This window comes from Micropterus salmoides, unplaced genomic scaffold, assembly GCF_014851395.1.
Source record: "Micropterus salmoides isolate LMB-PRFRI ecotype aquatic unplaced genomic scaffold, ASM1485139v1 Ms_hic_scaffold_22, whole genome shotgun sequence".
Lineage (NCBI taxonomy): Eukaryota > Metazoa > Chordata > Actinopteri > Centrarchiformes > Centrarchidae > Micropterus > Micropterus salmoides.
The window spans coordinates 532,407-555,937 of NW_024041373.1; the positions used below are offsets into that span (position 1 = coordinate 532,407).

Sequence of the window (23,531 nt, forward strand, 5' to 3'; positions counted from 1 at the left end):
GAAAAGGTGGTTTGATGAGTGTAGGAAAAGAGCATGAAGCAATAGTAGTCAAAAGCTGGACAGGAAGAGATGAACTAACAATAATTAATTATTATAACCCTTGCAATAGATTAAATATAGACACATTGAATACTGTGGGTGGGCAAACACGGGATAAAGTGGTCTGGTGCGGTGATTTTAATGCACATAGTTCACTGTGGGGAAGTAAAAAGACAGATACTAATGGATTAATCATAGAGGAATTAATTGTGGATAAGGGATTAGTTTGCATGAATGATGGAAGTGGCACCCGATATAACAGTGTTCAAAATACAGAAAGTGCAAGTGACTTAACATTAGTATCGCAGGGAGTAGCAGGCATTTCCACATGGGAGGTGTTAAATACATCATCAGGAGCTAATGATCACTACCCTATAACAGTTAAGATCGGAGTAGAGATACATCATGAGGAAAACTCAAGAATAAAAAGGTGGAAACTAGATGGAGCAGATTGGGACACATTTCAAAAATTATGTAAAAATAAGTGTGAGAGTTTAATCAGAGAAGATTTATCAGATGGGGACCAATGTAATAAAAAGTTGGTGGGATTCATTATAAATGCAGCAGAGGAAACGATACCAAGAAGTACAGGGAGCACAGTGAAAAAGAACGTACCATGGTGGGATGTAAATTGTAGCAAAGCTATTAAAAGAAGAAACAAGGCATTTAGGCAGTTAAAAAACATCATTCACTAGCGACATTAATTAATTACAAAAGATCACAGGCCATAGTCCAGAAGACTATAAGAGCAACAAAACGTGCATACTGGAGGGATTACTGCAATAAGATTGGAAGAGAGACATCACTGGCTGATATATGGGGAATGGCTAGAAAAATGAGTGGAATCAGAAGGAGTTATATAATACCAGTCTTAGTGGCAATAAAACAGCAATCAGTAATGTGGAGAAGGTAGAAATGTTGGCAGAAACATTAAAGTACACAGTTAAGATCATTTATTAGTCGAAGCCAGAAAGTGCAGAGATAACACTCTTGCCATGAACCCAGGTGTCAATATACAGAAGAGCACAACAACTGATGATTTAGATGTACCATTTAGCTTATTTGAGATAAGGAGGGCTATCTCAAAGACAAGACAATCATCTCCAGGGAAGGACAACATCTGTTATAGCATGTTAGCTCACTTGGAAGATAGTGCACTTCCTGTAGTTTTAAGATTATTTAACCAGATTTGGGAAACAGGCAAAATACCAATAGCATGGAAACAATCAATCATAGTACCAATAGTAAAACCTGGGAAAGATCCATCAGACCCCTCAAGTTATAGACCAATAGCACTCACATCACATTTGGGGAAAACCATGGAACATATGATAACAGACAGATTAACATTCTTTCTAGAAAGCTGAGATCTGTACTCACCATACCAAAGTGGGTTTCGGAAAATGGAGAAATACAATGGACTCTATTTTATGTTTGGAATCTGAAATCAAAAAAGCTCAGACAAATGTGGAGATTGTGGTAGCTGTCTTTTTTGATATTGAAAAAGCATATGATATGTTATGGAAGGAAGGGTTACTTATCAAATTAAATAAATTAGGTATAGGTGGTAGACTGTACAACTGGGTGTTGGACTTTTTATTTGGCAGGGCAATAGAGGTCAGGGTGGGCACAGAATATTCAAGACTCAAGACTAAAGTTGAAAATGGTACTCCACAAGGCAGTGTGTGTAGTCCAGTACTATTTAACATCATGATCAATGATATTTTTTTGAAAAAGTGGAAAGAAGTATTGTATGTATACCTTGTATACAGACGATGGGGCCCTATGGGTAAGAGGACGGAATTTGAAATTTATTCAGAAAAAATTACAGGCAGCAATTGTGGAGGTGGCACAGTGGGCAAATAACTGGGGTTTTAAGGTGTCGGGTGCAAATACACAAGTGATATGTTTTTCCAGGAGACATAAAGAAGTGTCCTTAAAATTATATGATCAAACCCTTGAACAAGTAAAAGTTATCAGACTGTTGGGAGTGTTGTTTGATGAAATTTGACCTGGAAACAGCGCACTGATAAGGTCAAAGACAAATGCAAACAAAATCAATAACCTTTTAAGATGTCTGTCAGGAAGGGACTGGGGTGGCCACTACAACATCATTGCTTAAAATATTCCAGACCTTGATGAGATCTACACTAGATTATGGATGTATAGCATATATCTCAGCAGCAGAATGCCATCTTAAAAAACTAGATGTGAAACAGGCACAAGCATTAAGGACATGCAGTAGAGCATTTAAGACCTCTCCAGTGGCTGCCATGCAAGTAGAAATGGGGGAACAGCCACTAGAATAAGAAGAACAAGAATTATGCTAACATACTGGACTAATCTTCAGGGACACTGTAGCTCTCACCCGCTAAACGCATCCTAGAAGAATGTTGGGAACACAAAAAGAGCAGCTGTTTCAGTTTTGGATGGGTGGGAAATGCGAAAGCAGAAAGCCTTGGCCTGTGCAGTATAAAATATATCCCAGTAGTCCCATATCCAGATCTTCCTCCGTGGTTTTTTGTAAACCTGCATATACAGCAAATAATCAAAAAGAAATCCAAGCAAGCACACGCGGGAAGAATAGCAGAAAGTTACATAGAGCAGCACTATAGAGATAACCGCATGGTCTTTACTGATGGCTCTAAAGATCCAGAGACGGGACGGACAGGAGCTGCCATATACATCCCAGCATACAAAATAGGCATTAAAAAGAGAACAGATCATCTATCAGTATATACAGTTGAGCTTATGGCCATTTTGATGGCATTACAGTGGATAAAAGAAAATAAGGAAAGCAAGGTGGTCATTGCATCAGATAGATGGGCAGTGCTCACCAGTATTAAATCTGTTAAGTCCTGTAGGCTGGATCTGGTATTTAGTATTCATAGCTCTCTATGTAGATTATATCATAAGGGCTGGACTGTCTGCTTTGTTTGGGTTCCTGCCCATGTAGGGGTAGAAGGAAATGAAGATGCTGATATTCTGGCAAAACAAGCACTTAAATCAAAGTCAGTTGATATACAAGTTCCGCTAAGTAAATCTGAAGCTAAAACAATCATTAAAGAGAAAATGCAAAAAATATGGCAAGAATACTGGGAACTAAATGAAACTGGAAGACATCTTTACAGTATACAGAATCATGTTGGTCTGGGAAGAAAACTGGGTGGGTGCCGGAAGACAGAGACCCGTCTATTACCCGTCTAAGAATAGGACACACAGGGCTTAACCATTCACTTTATAAAATAGGTAAACACCCAACTGGACACTGTGTAAAATGTAATAGTATAGAGACCATTCAACATGTGCTGGTTGAGTGTAGAGGCTATGTAGAGGCGAGGAGGAAAATAGCAGCAGTTATAGAGAAAGCTGATCTTAGGTTCACTGTCGAGAACCTCCTTGGGGATAAAGCATGGGGAATATCAAAGCATCTCATTAAATATCTGAAAGAAACGGGATTAATGGAAAGGATATAGCTTTTCAATTTTTATTTATTTAATTTTTTCGTTTGTTTGTTTTTTGTTCTATTTGTTTATTTGGTTTTTATGTTAGTCTGCACATAATCTGTTCCACACTCCAGTCCGGTAGGTGGCGGTAATGCTCCTAAATGCTGGCTGCCAACCTCCAATCAAATCAAAGGAAGAAGAAGAAGAAGAAGAAGAAGAAGAAGAAGAAATCAGATTATTTGGTTGACAGGATATTATTATTATAACAACATAATAATCTTTTAATTGTCATCATGTTATTTAGTAGCCTCCCTATTATTTAGAGGCTTGGATGTTGACTCCATGCCAGCTGGTGGCGGCAAAGCAGCTTTATTATGATTCTTTACGTCATCAGTAAGCGCCGGGATTAGACCCATGTTTGGACGAGACGCACGGCGCTGTCCTGGACATGTCTGTTTCTGAAGTGAAGTTTGTAAAGTGAATATTTAACGGCAGTGCAGGCTCACACAGAGCAGAACGCTGCTTCAGGTGAGCGAGCGGGACCTGCAGTCGTCAGAAACAAATCTTGCTGAGAGCTCTTATTCAGACCCGTTTTCTGCTAAACTACAAACAGCGATCAGACATCTCCCCAATGTGCCAGGTGGAGGAAGACTACCACGAGCAGCTGGAGCGCGCGGAGGTGCCCGGGTAGGTGATCACATGAGCGTGCGTCTCGAGACCGCCGGTTTTATTTATCAGCTGGGTTTTACATGGTGTGGTGTTCGCTGGATTAAAGAACGGACATGAAGATGTGTGCTAACTGTCGAGTCATCATTTCAGCAGAGCAGTACTGCTTTGCCTCTGGGCGCAGATTGAAGCTGGATGCCGTGTGCTCTGGATTTATTGGGAACTTTGATGCAACAGGTTACATACAGAATGTACAGAGGGTGCCAGTGGGGGTTCAATAGGGGCCCCAGCAAATCCTGACCCCGCTGCCCACTTCAGGTTAATCTGGCTATGACTGAACTTGGGAGTCACTTTCTGTTTAAGACAGATTGAACAAATAATGGAAAATGCAACATGCTCCTCACTAAAAAGGCTTGTGGAATTCAAAAATGCATTTAAAAGCATGAAAGATGGAACGTAGACCCTCTCCATTACTCCACACTGCAGTGTAGCTATTGTGGCTTTCTCGTAGAGCTGACAGCATACAGTGGGGAGAACAAGTATTTGATACACTGCTGATTTAGCAGGTTATTGAAAAATCATACAATGTGATTTTCTGGATTTTTCTTTTAGATTCTGTCTCTCACAGTTGAAGTGTACCTATGATAAACATTACAGACCTCTACATGCTTTGTAAGTAGGAAAACCTGCAAAATCAGCGGTGTATCAAATACTTGTTCTCCCAACTATATATGTGTCATAAAACCATGCACAGGGGTTTAAGATGTATTTTCTTCCTCCATTTACTAGTGTTTCCAAGAAATGTGTCAAATGCAAAGAGGCGACTGCAGCCGTGGTCATCAGAGCAGGAGATGCATACTGCAGGTAAGACATGCAGCACTGTTCTACTGGTGTCCACTGCACACCTGTTAGATACCGATCTACCACAGACTTATACTTTATTTGTAGTGATTGAACACAATAAGTTTTGTAGACTGCAAGGTAGATTAATCGGGCTAATATCTGGCATATTGATATCATCAGCATCAGCCGATGCCTGCACTCACGAGGCCAATAAATAAGCAGTGTCTGCAGATACATCTGCAGCAGCCTGGTCAGCTTTTCTAAATGTTAACACGTTTCTCCTAAATGACAGCAGCACTGATCTAAAACCATTACTGGCTACTATTAAATATATATAGTTACACTGTAGAGAATAATGCAGCTGAATGACCTCACTTCTGGAACTAATGAAAGCTGGGCAAATTACACCTGCGCTATAATGGACCACATACATTCTGTACAATGTTCAGTTCCACAGCAATAATCCGTCAACAGCAGAGTCCTGTCACCCACTGCTTTTCTCGATTGTGTGAGCTACTGCTAATTAAGTGAAGTATCCCTGCAGGGGTTTCACATTCAAGGCCCTGCTGTTAAAGAGAGGAAGTATGCATCTTGAGCTACTGGAAGGCTTTCAGTGTGAAGCATCTGTGCAGGAAGTGTTGAGTTTCACTGACGGTAGCTACATGGAGTACAGCAAAGTAAAACTGGCTAATAACTAAAATATCATTATATAAATTAGGAATACTGGCCCGTCTCTATTAAAAACCTGGTACTCTGTAGTTGAGGTAAATAAAGTATTTGAGAATTTACAGTTGAAATATACTTTGCTGTTGTCTGTATTTAACTTGACAACCAGTGTCCACAATAGAAGGGGCTGTGAAAATGTGTGTGTGTGTGTGGGGGGGGGGTTGCAATATTTTAAACTCATTGAAACTTGTTAGAATTCAAGGTTCTCTTGCTGTGGTGATCGAGCTGGAGGTGTTCCTAGAAGAGAGTTTCCTGACTTTGTCCAGCTAACGTGTGTGTGTGTGTGTGTGTGTGTGTCTGTGTGTGTGTGTCAGGGGCTGTTTCAAGGAATACTTCATTCATAAGTTCCGAGCCATGCTGGGCAAAAACAGGATAATTTTCCCTGGAGAGAAGGTAAGTTGTGTGCTTCATTTTCTCTCTAAATAATAACTTCTCCTCTGATACAACGTGATGCAGTTCACTTTACTGCACTTCATTTTCTGGATTTGTTATACACTAGGAATCATTTGCATAAAGTACAAAAGAAAAAGCTCCATATCTGTGGGTGTCTTCTCTGGTTGTAGGTGCTGCTGGCTGTATCTGGAGGTCCTTCTTCGTGCTCAATGCTCAGTCAAGTCCAAGAGGTTTACCTGTTTGTCTCTCAGTCCACCTGTCTCTATGTAGTCACCATGAAAGCTTAGGGGATCATAGAAACCACAATCACCTGCTTGTCTCTGGTGTATTGTTGGCTCTGGTGCTGCATTATTTCACTGCACAGTGCACATGCTTCTTGTTGAATAAAAACTGTGTCCATGCTAACATGTACAGTATGTGCTATGCTTACTGAGAAGCAGGCTCCATAAATGTAAGGCTGTTAGTTTGACCCTGCTTGCTGTCTGTCAGCAAGATGGGCAACAAGCCACTGGTGCCTCTTTCCTGATGCATTTTGTTGTTGGGTGCTGTGTGGGGTTTTTCAGATAACTGGTCAACAGATGACCAGGTTCTGTTACTGCCACTGTATTTCCAGTGCAGACACAAGGATTTAATACACGATGAAATGCTACTTAATGCCACTTTCTGTTCCTAATCTATGGAGATTTTGTATGATGTAGATACAATATAATCAATATTATATATGTAATACAATATATTTCCTTTGTTCTAAGATTATCACTGCAACTGAACAGCTTTTCGTCCTCACAGGGTTTGAGTCAGAATGCTCACAAGAAGTTGAGATTCGTACCTGGCATTGTCTACATTGATGGTAAATAAAGAGTATGACTCTTTTACTTGGTCATTTTCGTATATCTCCGAGGAATTTTGTCATTTCAGAAATGATTCTGGCCCAAAACATTTTACACTGATGGCGTGTGTCTTCGTTCCCAGAGGGTGGTGCTGTAGGTCAGTCTGTGGAGGAGAGACGGAGGGTGGTGGCTGAGCTGCAGGCTGTGCTCAAAGCTACTGGCTTCCCCTTCCACATCGTGCCTCTGGAACAGGTCAGTGCGCACGCAAGCGGGGTCCGCTAAACCTCAGCCCCTTTCAAACGTGCACTTGTTTGGTTTGGCAGTCTGCTGAGGCTGAACTTGTCACACTTCACAGTCTGAATGGAATGCTGCCACATTAACAGAAAGACTGCCACACATTTATTATTGAATGTGGCCCCCAATGTCCTCTCAGGTTCTGGATCTTCCCAGTTCAGTTGTGGTGGCGGCCCCATCACCTTCAGCGCGACCAGCCAGCGCCTACAAAGCAGCTGTGGATCACTTCATTCAGATCGACAGCAGCAGCAGTGTGACCCCGCAGGAAAAGGAGGAAACGCCACTGCCTGACGTTCAGGAGTCCCACACACATTTACTGCAGCAGCTGATTGGCTCTGCTAAGACACTGACGGCCAGAGAAGACCTGCTGAACACGTTAAGGTCAGACAGAACCTGACTCCCATCTGTTTTCACGGTGTAGTATTTAGTTTCAGGTTTAATCAGAGATGTTTTTCTGGGATAATGCACCTCTCTCTCTCCTCCGTTTTGCTTTACCACTGAGGATTATGCTGATGATAAAAAAATCATGTTGAGAAAGTACAGTCTGTATCTTTAGACCTGCTCGCCCTGACCACACTGTGTGTTCTCCTCAAAGGCAGCATCTGCTGGTGCACACTGCTCGTACTGAAGGCTACAGTAAACTGATGCTGGGAGACAACTGCACCAGACTGGCTGTTAAACTGCTCACCAGCATATCACTGGGCAGAGGCGCACAGCTGGCTCAGGACACGGTGCGTAGAGATGATGAACAGAGGGAGAGGGAACAACATTGCATTTACTGTAAAGCTGGGTGGGAAGAGAGACACGCCACATCCAGCCTAGACCTCCAGAACGCTCTGTTTCCCTTTCTTTTTTCTTTTATAGGGCATCAGATGATGATAAAGTTGTGATGGAAGACTCTCTGTGGAGCAAATCTGACTTAAACATATTTTGTGTGTTTGTGCTAACAGGGGTTCTCAGACTCCAGGTATGGTGACATAATACTAGTGAGGCCAATGAGGGACTACTCGGCTAAAGAAATAGCTTTCTACAACCGGATGTTCAGCGTTCCGTCTGTTTTCATACCAAGCCTGGACACCAAGGTGAGATCAACCGACAGCAGTGGAGAGAGAGTCGCAGCGTGAGGGGACAGTAGTTTTTATAGACTGATCTGAGAAGAATCTCCTTAACAACTTGTCTCTTTCCCAGTGTTCAGAGATTTTTATAATATCTCTGTGCAGAAGAATATGACATGCATTATCCATAATCCTACAGACACAGTATGTCCCTGTTACTGCATGAACGAGCCTACTTGTCACCACATGTACCTCCCCAGAGCGTTCAGTTTGTTTGTGTCTGTCCCATAGACAACAGACAAGGCCAGTATCCAGCGTCTGACGGAGAGCTTTGTCACTAAACTGCAGGCAGACTTCCCCTCGACCGTCAGCACCATCTACAGGTCAGTGGGAATCACACCACAAACGTACACTGTGCAGAAAGTACTGCGTGTGAGGGGTTTGACGCACGATCATTGGATAATGAATGCTGGACATTTTGGAACAAGTACGCGTCCCACAGCCTGCTTTTTCTAATTATTAGCAAGGCACAACCACTCGAGCGTTTTCTACACACAGAACAGTTTTGGAAACGCGACACTAAGCTCATTTAAAAGCTTACTGTGTGTCCTGTAGGACCAGTGAGAAGCTGCAGACAGCATGTAAGAGCTCCACCACAGCCGACCACTGTGACAGATGTCTGCTCTGCATGTGCGCCCTGGATACTGCTGTTGGTGAGTGTTGTCTGAACGGCTAGCTCATAGACTGGAACTACCTTTAGAGGAAGCACGTGGACATGCAAGCCTTCTGAACTAGGAGTTGAGTAGCTTCTTTCTTTTTTTATTGTAAAAAATATGTTTCATGTTATCAGACCTACTGAGTACTCACGCCACCTCCCAGCACAGTTCACCTCCCAAATCCTCCCAAAAGACCTTAACACTTGTCACTTAACAGAATCAAAGATCTGCAGACACCAAAGATCTCTGAGTAATGGTACTGAATGCCATATTTTCAGATCAGAAAAGTAAAAGTAATACGGAGAAACAAATCTGATTTCTTCCCCTTCAAACCTCTGCACATTTCTAGTGGACGCTCTTTGCAGTGATCACCTTCTAGGCGGCTGGAACAGATAGAAGCATTCTTTACCCCACATCTCCTGCTTTTTCTTTTTTCTTTCAGAGAATGCATCAGCCTTCAAGGCCACACTGATCTCAGAGCAGCTTTCCCAGACTAAATCTCCAGGAGCTACCAGTGCTGATGTCCCAGGACAAAACCCAGGTACAGCATACTCTCAGTCAGTGAATACATTCTCCAATCTCCACTGATGCCTTCAGTATTTCTTGTAGTGGTTGTTTCTCTATGGTATTGTCATTTTAACTTCCGCGTGTTCATTTGGAGTCCTTTTCCAACAGGATATAGAGCATTAAAGCTTTTAAGCTTAACTCATCAGTTAGGTAATGAATTGGACGTAGATACTTGTGTTGTATTTCTGTGCTGTGTTTATAATGGCACAGTTAAAAAGTTGGTACATGATGTGCCACAGCACTTTTCTCTGTGTTTAGTAGAGCAGATTGTTCCGGGGTGTTAATAAAATCTGTTTCTTGTGGTTCTGTTAAAGCTCCAGTGGAGTCAGAATCCACTGCTCCCACTGGGCAGTGCTGTCCCTCTGGTGGAGGAGAGGATTGTGGGACAGCAGCAGGGGGTAGAGGCTGCTGTTCTTCTGCCAAGTAAGTGTTCCATATTTTATTCCTCTTAATTTGATTAATCTCTTTTTCTCATCTGATCAGGGACTCACACTGACACTTAACATGCAAAGTGATGATTCCAAACACATCATTCTAAACAGGACTCAAACTTTTCTGTCTTTGTCAATACAATTTCCATCTCTGGAGAATGAAACAGTATTCCTCTCTGCATGCATAACATGTTAGCATGTTAAATTTCCAACCTCCTTCAACTTCACGAGAAGCAGCTGTTTGACATCACACAACAATAGCAGCATCCTTGGAAGCACATGTTGTAAATGGTAAACTATCAGCTGAAAGGCAACATAAAGTATATTTGCCTGTATTAAATTAAAATAATACATACTATTATATAGTAAAACCTGTTCCCTATGCAAATTGATGTCAGCAATGTTATTAGGTAGCTGGTTATGGTAAATAATTCATGAAAGTCATCTCTGCACAAAAGTTATTCAGAAAAATGTGAAAACATTAGGAAATATACAACATTTACTGACTTTTACAGTTTACCAACTGATGTAGCTAGATGGGAAAACGGTTAACAAGTAGTGTATATTTATGTCAGGTGTTTTCATTAAAACAGCCATGTTTTTTTCACACCATGGGCCACTGAGGGTTCAGTTGTGCTCATTAGCATTCATTTAGCAGGTTCAGACCCGCAGGCTGTCATCATCTTCCAAGTCCAGCGTTCTGTGTTTTATGTTGCAGGGGACCAGAGACGGCTGATCTGAAGAGCCTGCTGTGTTACAGCTGTCAGCTGACCATCAAAGACATGGTGCGTGAACACACAGGGACATACTGAGCAGGTTTCATGATTTCCAAAAACAATCTAAACCTCGTGCTTGATGTTAACTACTTAATCCAAAATCTGAATAAATCATGACCTTTTAAAATGGAGATTTTGTATTTTAAAAAATTGCATAAAATGTGTGTAACTGGTAAAGTAAGAACATACATGAAGGTGTTTCCCTGCCCCTGTCTTCTCTGTTTTACTCCTACTGTACTACTGATTTTCCTCCTCTGTCCTCATGGCCTGTCCCTTTTGTCTTCATCTGTTATCCTTCCAGTCGTCATTGGAACGTCTCCCGCAGTACATCCTCTCAGAGGCTCAGAGGCGGCAGAGGAGGTGAGGAGAATATTTGGCACATTTATAAACATCATAACTGCTGATCAGTTGGAAAGCATAAAGTAGTGCTGTTCGCATTGTAATGCATTTTCAGACCTTTTCTGGTCATGTCATCCCAGTGTGAATACTTAGACTCTGTGCCAAACCAACTATTGTATTGGAACAACCAAATCAATACCGTTAGTTTTTTCTGATTGTCCTCAAATGCCAAAATGAACTAGCTATCGTCTGGCAAATATAATTGAGCTGAATCATACAGCTTCACCAGTACAGCCCTTTAATAATTGGAAAAGTCAATGAGGGGAAAAAGAGTGAATGGTAAGACTGTAAAAAATGTGTGGGGATTTCACTATTGAGTCATTTATTATTTCAGGGTAGTTGCACATGCAGTATATGCGCAAAGCTTAAACAAATATCACAGTATCGCTGTATTTGGACCTGTGTTGTGTTTTGTAGGTCTCAGATGAGAGAGGAGATCGGCGAGTTCCTGCTGGATGATGGTGATGAAGGCGATTAGAGGGAGGAGGCAAAGCTGATGAAACAGAAGTGAAGCTGAATGTTCACTCAGAAAGAATTTACTTGGCCATTTTTACTTGTTTCATCCTGCAGGGAGTGGAGATATTTCATATAAATGCTTAAGAAATATATTAACATGTATAGAATTTCTTCAATTCTACTTCCTGTTATTCTGTGTGGGGTCACAGGGGCTAGAGCCTATCCCTGCCTGCAGGGAGTGAGATGTGGTAGGTCCCAGGTACACTACAGAGCTGTGCAGGTGCCAGCCTGAAAACAGCCCTGCGTTGGTGTGGGTGTGTGATACCAGTGAGACAGGAAATCTATCCAGGAAGTCCAGTTTGATTAACAGATCCATGAGTTTGAAGATTTAGCATCAAAACACTGTATAGATGTTTATAATACACTCACACAGGATTTTACAACTATTTTATCTTCTGTCGTCTCAATCACAAGGTAAATTGTAGGAATACAGTGTTGACATTACAAAGTAATCCACCATGAATCTGCACTCGCATGATTGGTCACCACAGCGCATTGTTGATGACAACATGTTAAGTTGCAGCAAAAGTTCAGCCTAGTTCTGATCTGAGAACAGATCAGTTTGAGATTTTATATTTGTTATTGCTGCTATAATAAACTTTTGAGTCTTTATTTAAAGCTGTTTTCAAGCCATTCAAATGGATTCTTTCTGTGCTGCTGACCCGCTAAAAACAATCTGCCACATCATCAGTCCCTGTTAACAGTGTAACCCATCAATGCAGCTTTTTTCGTGCAGTGCTGGGTGCCTCCATACTTCATGCCTCAGAAAATCTTTATGTATTGAGGCTGACTTTTATAGACTCCTTTAACACAAAATACTGAAGAGTGCCAATGCAATATCTTTTGGATACACTGTGGATGTAACCTGGCCACCAGTTTATTACACAGTCGCAGGAAAAAGTATGTTAAACCTTTGGAATTACCTGGATTTCTGCATATATTGGACATAAAATGTGATCTGATCTTCATCTAAGTCACAACAATAGACAAACGGTCTGCTTAAGTTAATACTGCACAAACAATTTTATTTTTTTGTTTTTATTGAACACACTTTGTAAACATTCACAGTGCAGGGTGGAAAAAGTATGTGAACGTCTAGGCTAATGACTTAACAAAAGATAATTGGAGTCAGGAGTCAGCCAACCTGGAGTCCAATCAATGAGACAAGATTGGAGGTGTTGGTTAGAGCTGTTTTAAATTTTAATTTTGCTATTCTCATGAAGCATTGCCTGATGTGAACCATGCCTCAACCAAAAGAGCTCTCAGAAGACCTAAGATTAACAATTGTTGACATGGATGAAGCTGGAAAGGATTACAAAAGTATCTCTAAAAGCCTTGATGTTCATCAGCCCAAGACAAATTGTCTATAAATGGAGAATGTTCAGCACTGTTGCTACTCTCAATAGGAGCATATTTGGACCTCCTTAATTATATGTAGGCTAAAGCATATCAATAAAAGAATTCGAAAAAAAACATTGATAACATACAATCAACTTAAATGAAGGCTTTAGGACCATGCGGGCGCAGCTGATTATACCGGCGCAACCCTCATTTCAACTTGAAACACTGTTTCCCCTTCAGTGTTCATACTTGATGAAGCATATGAAAACGTGTGCGCAATAACTGGCTGTAATATTGACCAGAGCATCCTCTGAATTCAGCACTAACCTGGTGTATTTTATGTTGCTGTATAGTAACAATAGTGCCCATTATGTAGTCTGCAAGTCTGCATTAGTTTGTATGACTGTAGTGTAGCCTATAACTTTGGTTGGGTTTAGGTATAATTTGAATTACCGTAAATAAGCTCTGTTAAACAAAAAATCTGGACCTCACTCATTTCTAAACCATGGTTACAGCCCTGCAATGGAATAGCTGTCCTGCAAAAGTGCAGAATGCTCAATGAGGTTAGAAAAAACCTAGTGTCAGCTGAAGACAAATCTCTGGAACATGCTAATGTCTGTTGATGACTACGAGACGTCAAACACTGAACAAGAATGGAAGTCACAGCACACCAACATCAAAACCTCATCCCAACTGTCAAGTATGGTGGAGGGGGAATCATGGTTTGGCGCTGCTTCTGGGCCTGGAATGGTTATAATCGACGGAAAAATGTCTGCCAATTGAAGCTCAACAGAAGATGGGTGGACTGGGAAGACTGTCTAGATATCCTTCTTGTCAGAGTAAAGAGTAAGAAAAGAGTAGGAGCAAAAGATACATTCTTAGTGTTGGCTTCTTGTCCCTCTCCATATAAAGAGCCTTTTTGTGGATTGGTTCTTCGCTTACGGCCATACCACCCTGAACACGCCCGATCTCGTCCGATCTCGGAAGCTAAGCAGGGTCGGGCCTGGTTAGTACTTGGATGGGAGACCGCCTGGGAATACCAGGTGCTGTAAGCTTTTTCATGTAGGAAGATTTATTTTGTCACAATATAACAGGTTATAGAGTAAAATTGACTTTGTAACTCCCTTCTGCTACATAGCAGACAATATATATTACAATAGAAGCAATTATAAAAAATGGTAAACAGAAATAAACTGCCATCACTGGAGCAGTGCTGAGGATGAACTAGAGTTTAAGAGTCTGATTGCTTGGGGGGAAAAGCTGCTCTGCAGTCTGGTGGTGCGGCAGCTGAAACTTCTATATATCTTCCCAGAAGGCAGCAGGGTGAACAGGCTGTGGCTGGCTGGGTACCGTCCTTTAGTCGAGAAGCCGTCATTGAACAGGGGAGGGGGTCTACGCCACCACTTATCCCCCACTTACAATGCTGTCCTTTCATCACTTCCCAGGAAACTCAACAAACGTAACCTATTGGCCTCAGGTGAAGATACCAACGATGGTCGTTCAGTCTTGGCCACAGGTAGTCTTAACGACTGTAACGACTGTCGTCACAGCAACAAGGAACACTAACGAACCAGCAGTATCGACGATCCTGGCAAACGACCCCACTGAGGTTAAATAGCTGAGTTTCCCTGCCAGTCAGTCAGAACTGAAGAAGTCCTTTGGATGAGGGACGAAACGTCTTCCAGTCTCTTCAACCAAGTCCAGTTGCCCTTGACTTTAACCTTCGTTGGATAACTATGACCTGGATGACTGAGAATCTTCACAGACGTACTGTCCTTTAGTATCCTTTGGGCTCTGCAGGCACCTCACCTCACTGATATCACTGATGTTCAGGAGATGGGTACCAATGATCTTCTGAGCAGTTTGAATCCCCTGCTGCAGAGCCCTCCGGTCCTGGGCCGTGCACATCCCATGCCAGCTTGCGACTTTCCCAGTCAGGATGCTTTCTATTGCTCCTCTGTAAACGCTGACAAGAACTAGGTAAGGGAATTTGGCCTTCTTAAGCTTCCTCAAGAATTTTTTTTTTTTTTTTCTGAGCTTTCTTCACCAGCATGGAGATGTGAGGTGACCATGTCAGGTTCTCTGTGATGCTGATTCTCAATTAAGCCTATTATTGGAGCATTATTACTGATTTTCATTATGTAAGCACATAAATTATTACATTTTTTTTCATATACTTTATTGATGCCCAAGGGGAAAGTTTTTGTTCTCTGCATTTAAAACATCCTAGCGGATAGGGAGCAGTTACGGGTTCAGGTCATGTCAGTTAAGTTGCTCAGGGGCAGCTTTGGCAATGGCCCATGTTGTACTAGATATGGTGACCCTCCAAATCCCAAAACAAGTCCCCACGGGCTGCCGCCCTTTTTATTGATTATATTGAATGATATTATAATTATTATTATACAATAATAATTTTTAATTCAAAGTCCAGGGACAAGCTGCTTCAGTGAAGAGGCAGCAGCCCCCTCTGATTTTTATAAAGAGAAGAGGAAAAGCTTACAGTCACAGCACACCAACATCAAAACCTCATCCCAACTGTCAAGTATGGTGGAGGGGGAATCATGGTTTGGCGCTGCTTCTGGGCCTGGAATGGTTATAATCGACGGAAAAATGTCTGCCAATTGAAGCTCAACAGAAGATGGGTGGACTGGGAAGACTGTCTAGATATCCTTCTTGTCAGAGTAAAGAGTAAGAAAAGAGTAGGAGCAAAAGATACATTCTTAGTGTTGGCTTCTTGTCCCTCTCCATATAAAGAGCCTTTTTGTGGATTGGTTCTTCGCTTACGGCCATACCACCCTGAACACCCCTACAGTGTGTGAGAAAGTGGACTGGTCTCTTTTGAAGGGCGTGGCAGAGGAGGACTTTGTTTGTTTGACTGTGTGCTTTTTCTTTGATGTAAGTTTCTGTGGAGATTTTTCTTTTGTTTTCTCCTTTTTTGGTTTGCGGTGTGTCCCCCAGCAGTGCTTCACTGTTTGGGGGAACATAAATTGTTTTTCTTCCTGAGTTTTGTGAACTTTAAAAGCTAAGGCGGATAGACAAAATGGCGGATACAGCAAGTGTAAAAGTGACAAACATACAGAAGAATGGCCATGGTAAACTGGTCAACAGCAAGGACATTAATCAAGTGAACAACGAAATGGTGGAAAGAAATATGAGAAGGAACTGACCGTCTGTGTGGAGCTACAGGGCAGCGACAAGGTCTCCACGTCTGAACTGATGAGAACGGTGAGACTTCTGTGCGGTGGGCTGATGGCATGCAGAGCGACGGGGGAAGGAAAATATGAGATGACCATGAACCATCCGGAAGGGAAGAAACGACTGCTGGAGGGTCTGAAAATCGGGGATGTCAACGTCTTTGCAAAGGAGCTGAGCAACAACGAGCTGGTGGTGTCTTTTCTAAATCTGCCAGCCTACGTCACGGATGAGGACATCTTGGAGAAACTCAAAGGCTGGGGAGTCTCGGCCACCTCTCCCATAAAGCGTAGGATGTGGCCAGGGACTACGATTGCTGATGGGACTCGCTTCATGAGAGTAAAATTCAACAAACAGGTACAATCACTGCCATATTCGGCTAAGTTTGAGACTGTCTCAGGAACAGAGTTTTTTCGGGTAATACATGACAGACAGGTTAAGGTGTGTAGACTTTGCATTCAGCCGGGCCACATCCTGCGGGAGTGTCCGGAATTCTATTGCCATAAGTGCGGCGAGCAGGGGCATTACGCCAGAGAGTGTCACGGTAAGACTGCACAAAAGTGCTCTTTATGCCACAATTTAATGACAGAGTGCATCTGTAATCAGAGTGATGAGGAGGGTGGTGTTCTTTCTGAGCTGGGGCACGTATCTCTTCCCTGTACTGTGATGGGAGCTGAGAGAGGAGAGGGTGAAATGAGTGCATCAGAGGTGGAAGAGGTGGCTCATCAGAATAAGTGGGCAGACCTGGGTGCAGAGGCTGAAAGTCAGCCCGCTGCAGGGGAAGCTCTGGTTGGCAAAGGCAAAGTGATCCCACAGCTGGAGTCCAGTTGGGAGGGTGTAACTCTGGATAGACACGCAGTGAGCCCAGAAAGAGAGAGTGGACAGGCTGTGTTTGTAAAAGAGTCTGCTCTGGAAAACAATGTAAGTCCTGTGGTCATCCCAGAAGATGCAAGTACACCAGATGAGGCACAATCCTCCGGGTTACCGTGCGCTCAGCCGGAGCCTTCTCAGTCTGACTCCTCTCAGCTGGAGCCTTCTCAGTCTGACTCCTCTCAGCTAAAACCCTCAAATCAGCAGCGCACAGTTTTCATATTCCCTGGAATAGATGATGATGATTCGGGCACCAGCTCAGAAATGGAGGTTACCCAAATTACCAATGTAAGGAAAAGGCACAATGAAAGGAAAAGTAGAATAAGAAATAAAAGAAACAAAGAAAAAAATAGTAAGCAATAAATGACAGTCCAAATCACACTAATCTTTACTCTGCTCATGCTGCACGTGACATCTCTTAATGTCAATGGTCTCCGCACTAAAGCCAAAATAGATTCCGTCTTAACAACTTTAAAGGTAGATATTGTCTACTGGAAACTTGGTGGGATCAAGACAGTCTTTATTATGCAACCAAATGCTGGGATGGTCCGATTTATTCAAATTTTGGCTCAGATAAATCTTGTGGGGTGGCCATCCTTTTTAAAGAAAATACTGTTGCAAATATAAATGAAATATATAAAGATGATCAAGGTAGAGTTCTAATTATAGACTTCTCTACAAATAGTGAGGAGTACAGAATTATAAATGTATATGCAGCAAACAGTGAGGGTGATAGAAAACATTTTTATCAGCTTAAAGAGATGGGTTTGTAAAAATGTGATGATTACGGGTGATTTCAATGTGGCATTGACAAAATGCGATGTCTATAAACAACACATTTAAAAATGATTGTAGTAGAGCAGCATTAAGGAATTTAATAGATGACACAACCTAGTGGAAGTATGGAGAGTGTTAAATCCTGCAGAGAGGGCATTCTCCAGAAGGCAGGTAGTAATGGGAGTCATGAGACAGTCCAGAGTTGATCTCTGTTTGGCCTCCTCTGGTGCAGTTAAAACTATGAATAATCTACGGTATGTGTTCAACAAGTGGAGTGACCATGCATATTTATGCTGGCAATTGGGATATGCCAGAGGAGCTAAAGGTGGGGGCACCTGGTGCTTCAACACCAGCCTCTTGGAAGACTCTTCGTTTAGGGAGAAGATTAAGAATTGTTATGTAATATAACTGAAGAATTAGATGTAGAAGAAATCATATTGAAAGATGGGATGGCATAAAGAAACGAGTTAAAAGGTCCTGCATTAACTATAGTAAAGAAGAGGTGGGTGGAAGACACGGAAGAGAGATCTTTAAGAGATCTCCTTTCAAAAGAATTGTTTTTATTGGATCAACACCCAAAGAGAAATTGTGAAAAGTATGAGATGTATAAAGCAAAACTCGATGACATTGAACAAAAAAGATGTAGAGGTGCTGCCATCAGAAGCAGAGTTAAAAATATTTTGGAGGGGGAGAAGTGTACTGCCTTCTTCCTTGGACTAGAAAAGAAAAAACAAAATAAAGCAGTCTTTGAACAACTTAAAAACAATGCAGGTGAGGTAACTACTGAGCAAGAAGGCATCCTAGATATAGTGCATACATTTTATGAAAAATTATTTACAAATGATGTTGTAATGAACAACATTCCCGAGACATATTAAGATGTGTAGAAAAACAACTGGTACCTGAAGATAGAGAATGGTGCGATGGCCCTATCTCAATAGGAGAAGTGGAGATGGCGATCGGTAGCTTAAATAAAAACAAAAGCCCAGGAGAAGATGGCCTCTCAGCTGAATTTTATCTTGCTTTTAAAGATCAACTTGCCCCCCTGTTGTTTAAATTGTATAATAGCATTGAACTTAGCCAGTTAACTCCAAAGTCACTCACAAAAGGTATAATAACTTTGGTATTCAAAAACAAGGGTGATAAGGACAAACTTGAAAATTACAGACCAATCAGTTTACTCAATACGGACTACAAAATTTTAACCAAAATCTAGCAAATAGAATTAAAACAGTGATTGGCTCGATCGTAGGACCCACTCAAGCCTATAGTATACCGGGAAGAGACATTGCAGATACTATAGGGACCATCAGGGACACAGTCAGAATTATGTCAGCACAGGGGGGCATATTGCTGGGAGTTGACTTAGAGAAAGCTTTTGACAAAGTGAGCATCCTTTTCTCTGGATGACGCTTGAGAAATTTGGTTTTGGACCAAAGATTATTCGGTGGATCAGACTTCTGTATAAAAATGCATACAGCTGTGTAAAGTGCAATGGGCTCCTCACCAAAGACTTCCAACTCAGAAGGTCGGTGAGACAGGGGTGCCCGCTCTCCTCTTACTGTACAGTTTGGTAGTAGAGCCCCTGGCTTTAAAGATACAGCAGACAAGAACATCAAAGGAGTTTTTACATCAATGGGTACAGAGATCAAATAATGCAATATGCAGATGACATAAACATTATGGTTACCAGCGAGGACAGCATAGATAAAGTACTGCAGCATTTAAAAACCTATGAAACTGCCTCTGGAGCCAAAATAAACAAAGCAAATCAGAGATAATGTTTTGTGGGCGGAACACGGGGGGTAAATAAATGGGGATTTACTGAAACAGAAGATTCTAGAGAAATATTGGGTGTGTTTATTGGTAAAAATGAAGGGCAAGCCAGGGACAGAACATGGGAGAAAGTGTTAAAAAAAGTGGATGGAGTGTTAAATCTGTGGAGAGGGAGGGGGCTTAATCTGAGAGATAAGGTTATTGTAACTAATGCTCTGATACTGTCAAAAATTAATCATGTTTTGGGAAGCTGTGAGCTGCCGAGTTGGGCACTGAATGCGCTAAACAAGGCCATCTCCTCATTTCTCTGGAGGGGCAAGGGAAATCTGATCGCTCACAGGGTGTTAATTGCAAATAAAAGGGAGGGGGGATTAGGACTAATTGACATAAGTGCCAAAAAAGATGCACTGAGGGTAAAACTGATTAGCAAGTTCTTGGATTCGACCAGGCAGCACCCATGGGAAGACTCACTGGCTGGTTGTCTGGCAGAGTATGGGGAAAAGGACGCATACAACCTGTGTACCTTCTTCCCCGGGAAAACCCATGGTGCCTTGCCGGGATTCTACCGTGAGGTGCTAGAGGCATGGGGCAAGTTTCTGCCCCACCTTAAGCCAGAGTGCAGTGAGAAAGAGCATGTGTTGCAGTTACCTTTCCTTTCAAACCCCTGCTTTACTCATCATGGGAAGTGTCTGGTCAGCAGACACTTGGTGGCTGCTGGTCTGACAAGGGTGGGTCAGGTTGTAGATAGTAAAGGGAACTTTGACCTTGAGAAAGTGTTGGAGAGAATGAGATTCCTCAAGGTCAAATATAGAAAACAACAAATTGCAACACTGGGTGACAGGTTTGAGCAGAGTCTCCTGCCTGAGTGGAGGGCCTGCTCCAAAAGAGTAACTGTAAGAAGCAGGACAATGCCTTGAGTTTCCTCCTGTGCCTCGGAGACAGGACCATGAACACTGTAACTGTTAAGACAAAGATCTGGTATATGCTCGCTATTTCCAAAATTGTGAAGAGACCAGCCTCAGAAGAGTCTGGAAAGGGATTTTTCCCACTATGAAATCAGCACCATCTGGAAAAAATAAACATTTCCTATATGACATCAAACATTTTTCATTTGGATTTCAGAATAAGGCACAGAAGGATTTTCACTGGCATTGTCCTGCATCAAATCCACAAGAAGTGTATCAGAGACAATGTGCGTGTGTAGATTAGAAGATGAGGATATTGAGCACCTGCTTCTTAGGTGCACATCCCTCACTGCACACAGGGAAAGGGTCAAGACTCTCCTCACTGACCACTGTGGCCTGGATGAACTACAGAGGCCCAATGGGACTGGACTTATCTGTTTGGACTTCAGGGGAAGGCTCAAAAGAGAAACAATTTATTAATAACACGGTCCTGGCTTTTGCAAGGAATGCAGCCTGGATGAGGAGGAATTTTGCTCTCTATGAGAACAAGGACATAAGTACTGAAAGACTTTTTGCGAACATCTTAAAGGCACACTTGAGGCTGCTGTATGCCGCAGATAATGAACTCTTCAAGAGCTGTTTCATGACACATACAACCTTGCTGCATGAAGTGAATGGAAGACATTAGCCTTTGCCTTCTAAGGGTAAGGAGGAAAGAAGGGTGTTTTGTGCAATTTGAATGATGTGGAATTTATCATCATGAGCACCAATGGTTTTGGGGTGCTTTGATAATATGATGCATACAGAGGTGCTTACTCATTTTTAATGTTTGGTAGATTAAGTGACTATTACATTAAGATAGATTCTCTGGGTGTGTCTAAGCTTTGCACTTTAACTACTGGGTTCCTGTTATTGTGAACAATTTTGCCTAAGAGTAAGGGTAAGTCAGACAAAATTTTGTCCGCTCTTTGGTGTTTGGTCCCTAAGTATGTTTTGTTGTTTTAGAGTCAAGTCCCAATTTTTTGAAAATCTTTTTGTCTTACACAATCCTTTTTTCAGTGTTTTTTTTTCAGTGTTTTTGACTAATATGTTGTAAATAATGTAAAGATGCTTTGAAAATGATATTTTGATAATAAAAGATAAAAAAAAAAAAAAAACACGCCCGATCTCGTCCGATCTCGGAAGCTAAGCAGGGTCGGGCCTGGTTAGTACTTGGATGGGAGACCGCCTGGGAATACCAGGTGCTGTAAGCTTTTTCATGTAGGAAGATTTATTTTGTCACAATATAACAGGTTATAGAGTAAAATTGACTTTGTAACTCCCTTCTGCTACATAGCAGACAAATATATTACAATAGAAGCAATTATAAAAAATGGTAAACAGAAATAAACTGCCATCACTGGAGCAGTGCTGAGGATGAACTAGAGTTTAAGAGTCTGATTGCTTGGGGGGAAAAGCTGCTCTGCAGTCTGGTGGTGCGGCAGCTGAAACTTCTATATATCTTCCCAGAAGGCAGCAGGGTGAACAGGCTGTGGCTGGCTGGGTACCGTCCTTTAGTCGAGAAGCCGTCATTGAACAGGGGAGGGGGTCTACGCCACCACTTATCCCCCACTTACAATGCTGTCCTTTCATCACTTCCCAGGAAACTCAACAAACGTAACCTATTGGCCTCAGGTGAAGATACCAACGATGGTCGTTCAGTCTTGGCCACAGGTAGTCTTAACGACTGTAACGACTGTCGTCACAGCAACAAGGAACACTAACGAACCAGCAGTATCGACGATCCTGGCAAACGACCCCACTGAGGTTAAATAGCTGAGTTTCCCTGCCAGTCAGTCAGAACTGAAGAAGTCCTTTGGATGAGGGACGAAACGTCTTCCAGTCTCTTCAACCAAGTCCAGTTGCCCTTGACTTTAACCTTCGTTGGATAACTATGACCTGGATGACTGAGAATCTTCACAGACGTACTGTCCTTTAGTATCCTTTGGGCTCTGCAGGCACCTCACCTCACTGATATCACTGATGTTCAGGAGATGGGTACCAATGATCTTCTGAGCAGTTTGAATCCCCTGCTGCAGAGCCCTCCGGTCCTGGGCCGTGCACATCCCATGCCAGCTTGCGACTTTCCCAGTCAGGATGCTTTCTATTGCTCCTCTGTAAACGCTGACAAGAACTAGGTAAGGGAATTTGGCCTTCTTAAGCTTCCTCAAGAATTTTATTTTTTTTTCTGAGCTTTCTTCACCAGCATGGAGATGTGAGGTGACCATGTCAGGTTCTCTGTGATGCTGATTCTCAATTAAGCCTATTATTGGATCATTATTACTGATTTTCATTATGTAAGCACATAAATTATTACATTTTTTTTCATATACTTTATTGATGCCCAAGGGGAAAGTTTTTGTTCTCTGCATTTAAAACATCCTAGCGGATAGGGAGCAGTTACGGGTTCAGGTCATGTCAGTTACGTTGCTCAGGGGCAGCTTTGGCAATGGCCCATGTTGTACTAGATATGGTGACCCTCCAAATCCCAAAACAAGTCCCCACGGGCTGCCGCCCTTTTTATTGATTATATTGAATGATATTATAATTATTATTATACAATAATAATTTTTAATTCAAAGTCCAGGGACAAGCTGCTTCAGTGAAGAGGCAGCAGCCCCCTCTGATTTTTATAAAGAGAAGAGGAAAAGCTTACAGTCACAGCACACCAACATCAAAACCTCATCCCAACTGTCAAGTATGGTGGAGGGGGAATCATGGTTTGGCGCTGCTTCTGGGCCTGGAATGGTTATAATCGACGGAAAAATGTCTGCCAATTGAAGCTCAACAGAAGATGGGTGGACTGGGAAGACTGTCTAGATATCCTTCTTGTCAGAGTAAAGAGTAAGAAAAGAGTAGGAGCAAAAGATACATTCTTAGTGTTGGCTTCTTGTCCCTCTCCATATAAAGAGCCTTTTTGTGGGTTGGTTCTTC

General features: G+C 42.1%; 1 protein-coding gene and 1 non-coding gene across 2 annotated transcripts; both read left to right on the forward strand.

Annotated features, from left to right (window-relative positions):
• The first annotated feature begins 3,763 nt into the window (after nucleotides 1–3,763).
• On the forward strand, nucleotides 3,764–12,326 carry ctu2 (cytosolic thiouridylase subunit 2 homolog (S. pombe)). The gene is made up of 16 exons (XM_038737831.1): nucleotides 3,764–4,172; nucleotides 4,941–5,015; nucleotides 6,035–6,113; nucleotides 6,284–6,343; nucleotides 6,903–6,963; nucleotides 7,086–7,195; nucleotides 7,377–7,618; nucleotides 7,833–7,968; nucleotides 8,188–8,319; nucleotides 8,584–8,675; nucleotides 8,908–9,005; nucleotides 9,451–9,549; nucleotides 9,890–9,998; nucleotides 10,725–10,791; nucleotides 11,084–11,142; nucleotides 11,599–12,326. Exons 1-16 carry the CDS (start codon nucleotides 4,117–4,119, stop codon nucleotides 11,657–11,659), a joined length of 1,536 nt encoding a protein of 511 aa, XP_038593759.1. The 5' UTR covers nucleotides 3,764–4,116; the 3' UTR covers nucleotides 11,660–12,326.
• Nucleotides 12,327–13,974: 1,648 nt separating this feature from the next.
• LOC119917753 lies at nucleotides 13,975–14,093 on the forward strand. The gene has a single exon (XR_005447324.1). It is a non-coding gene; the product is annotated as a 5S ribosomal RNA (ribosomal RNA).
• Nucleotides 14,094–23,531: the final 9,438 nt, after the last annotated feature.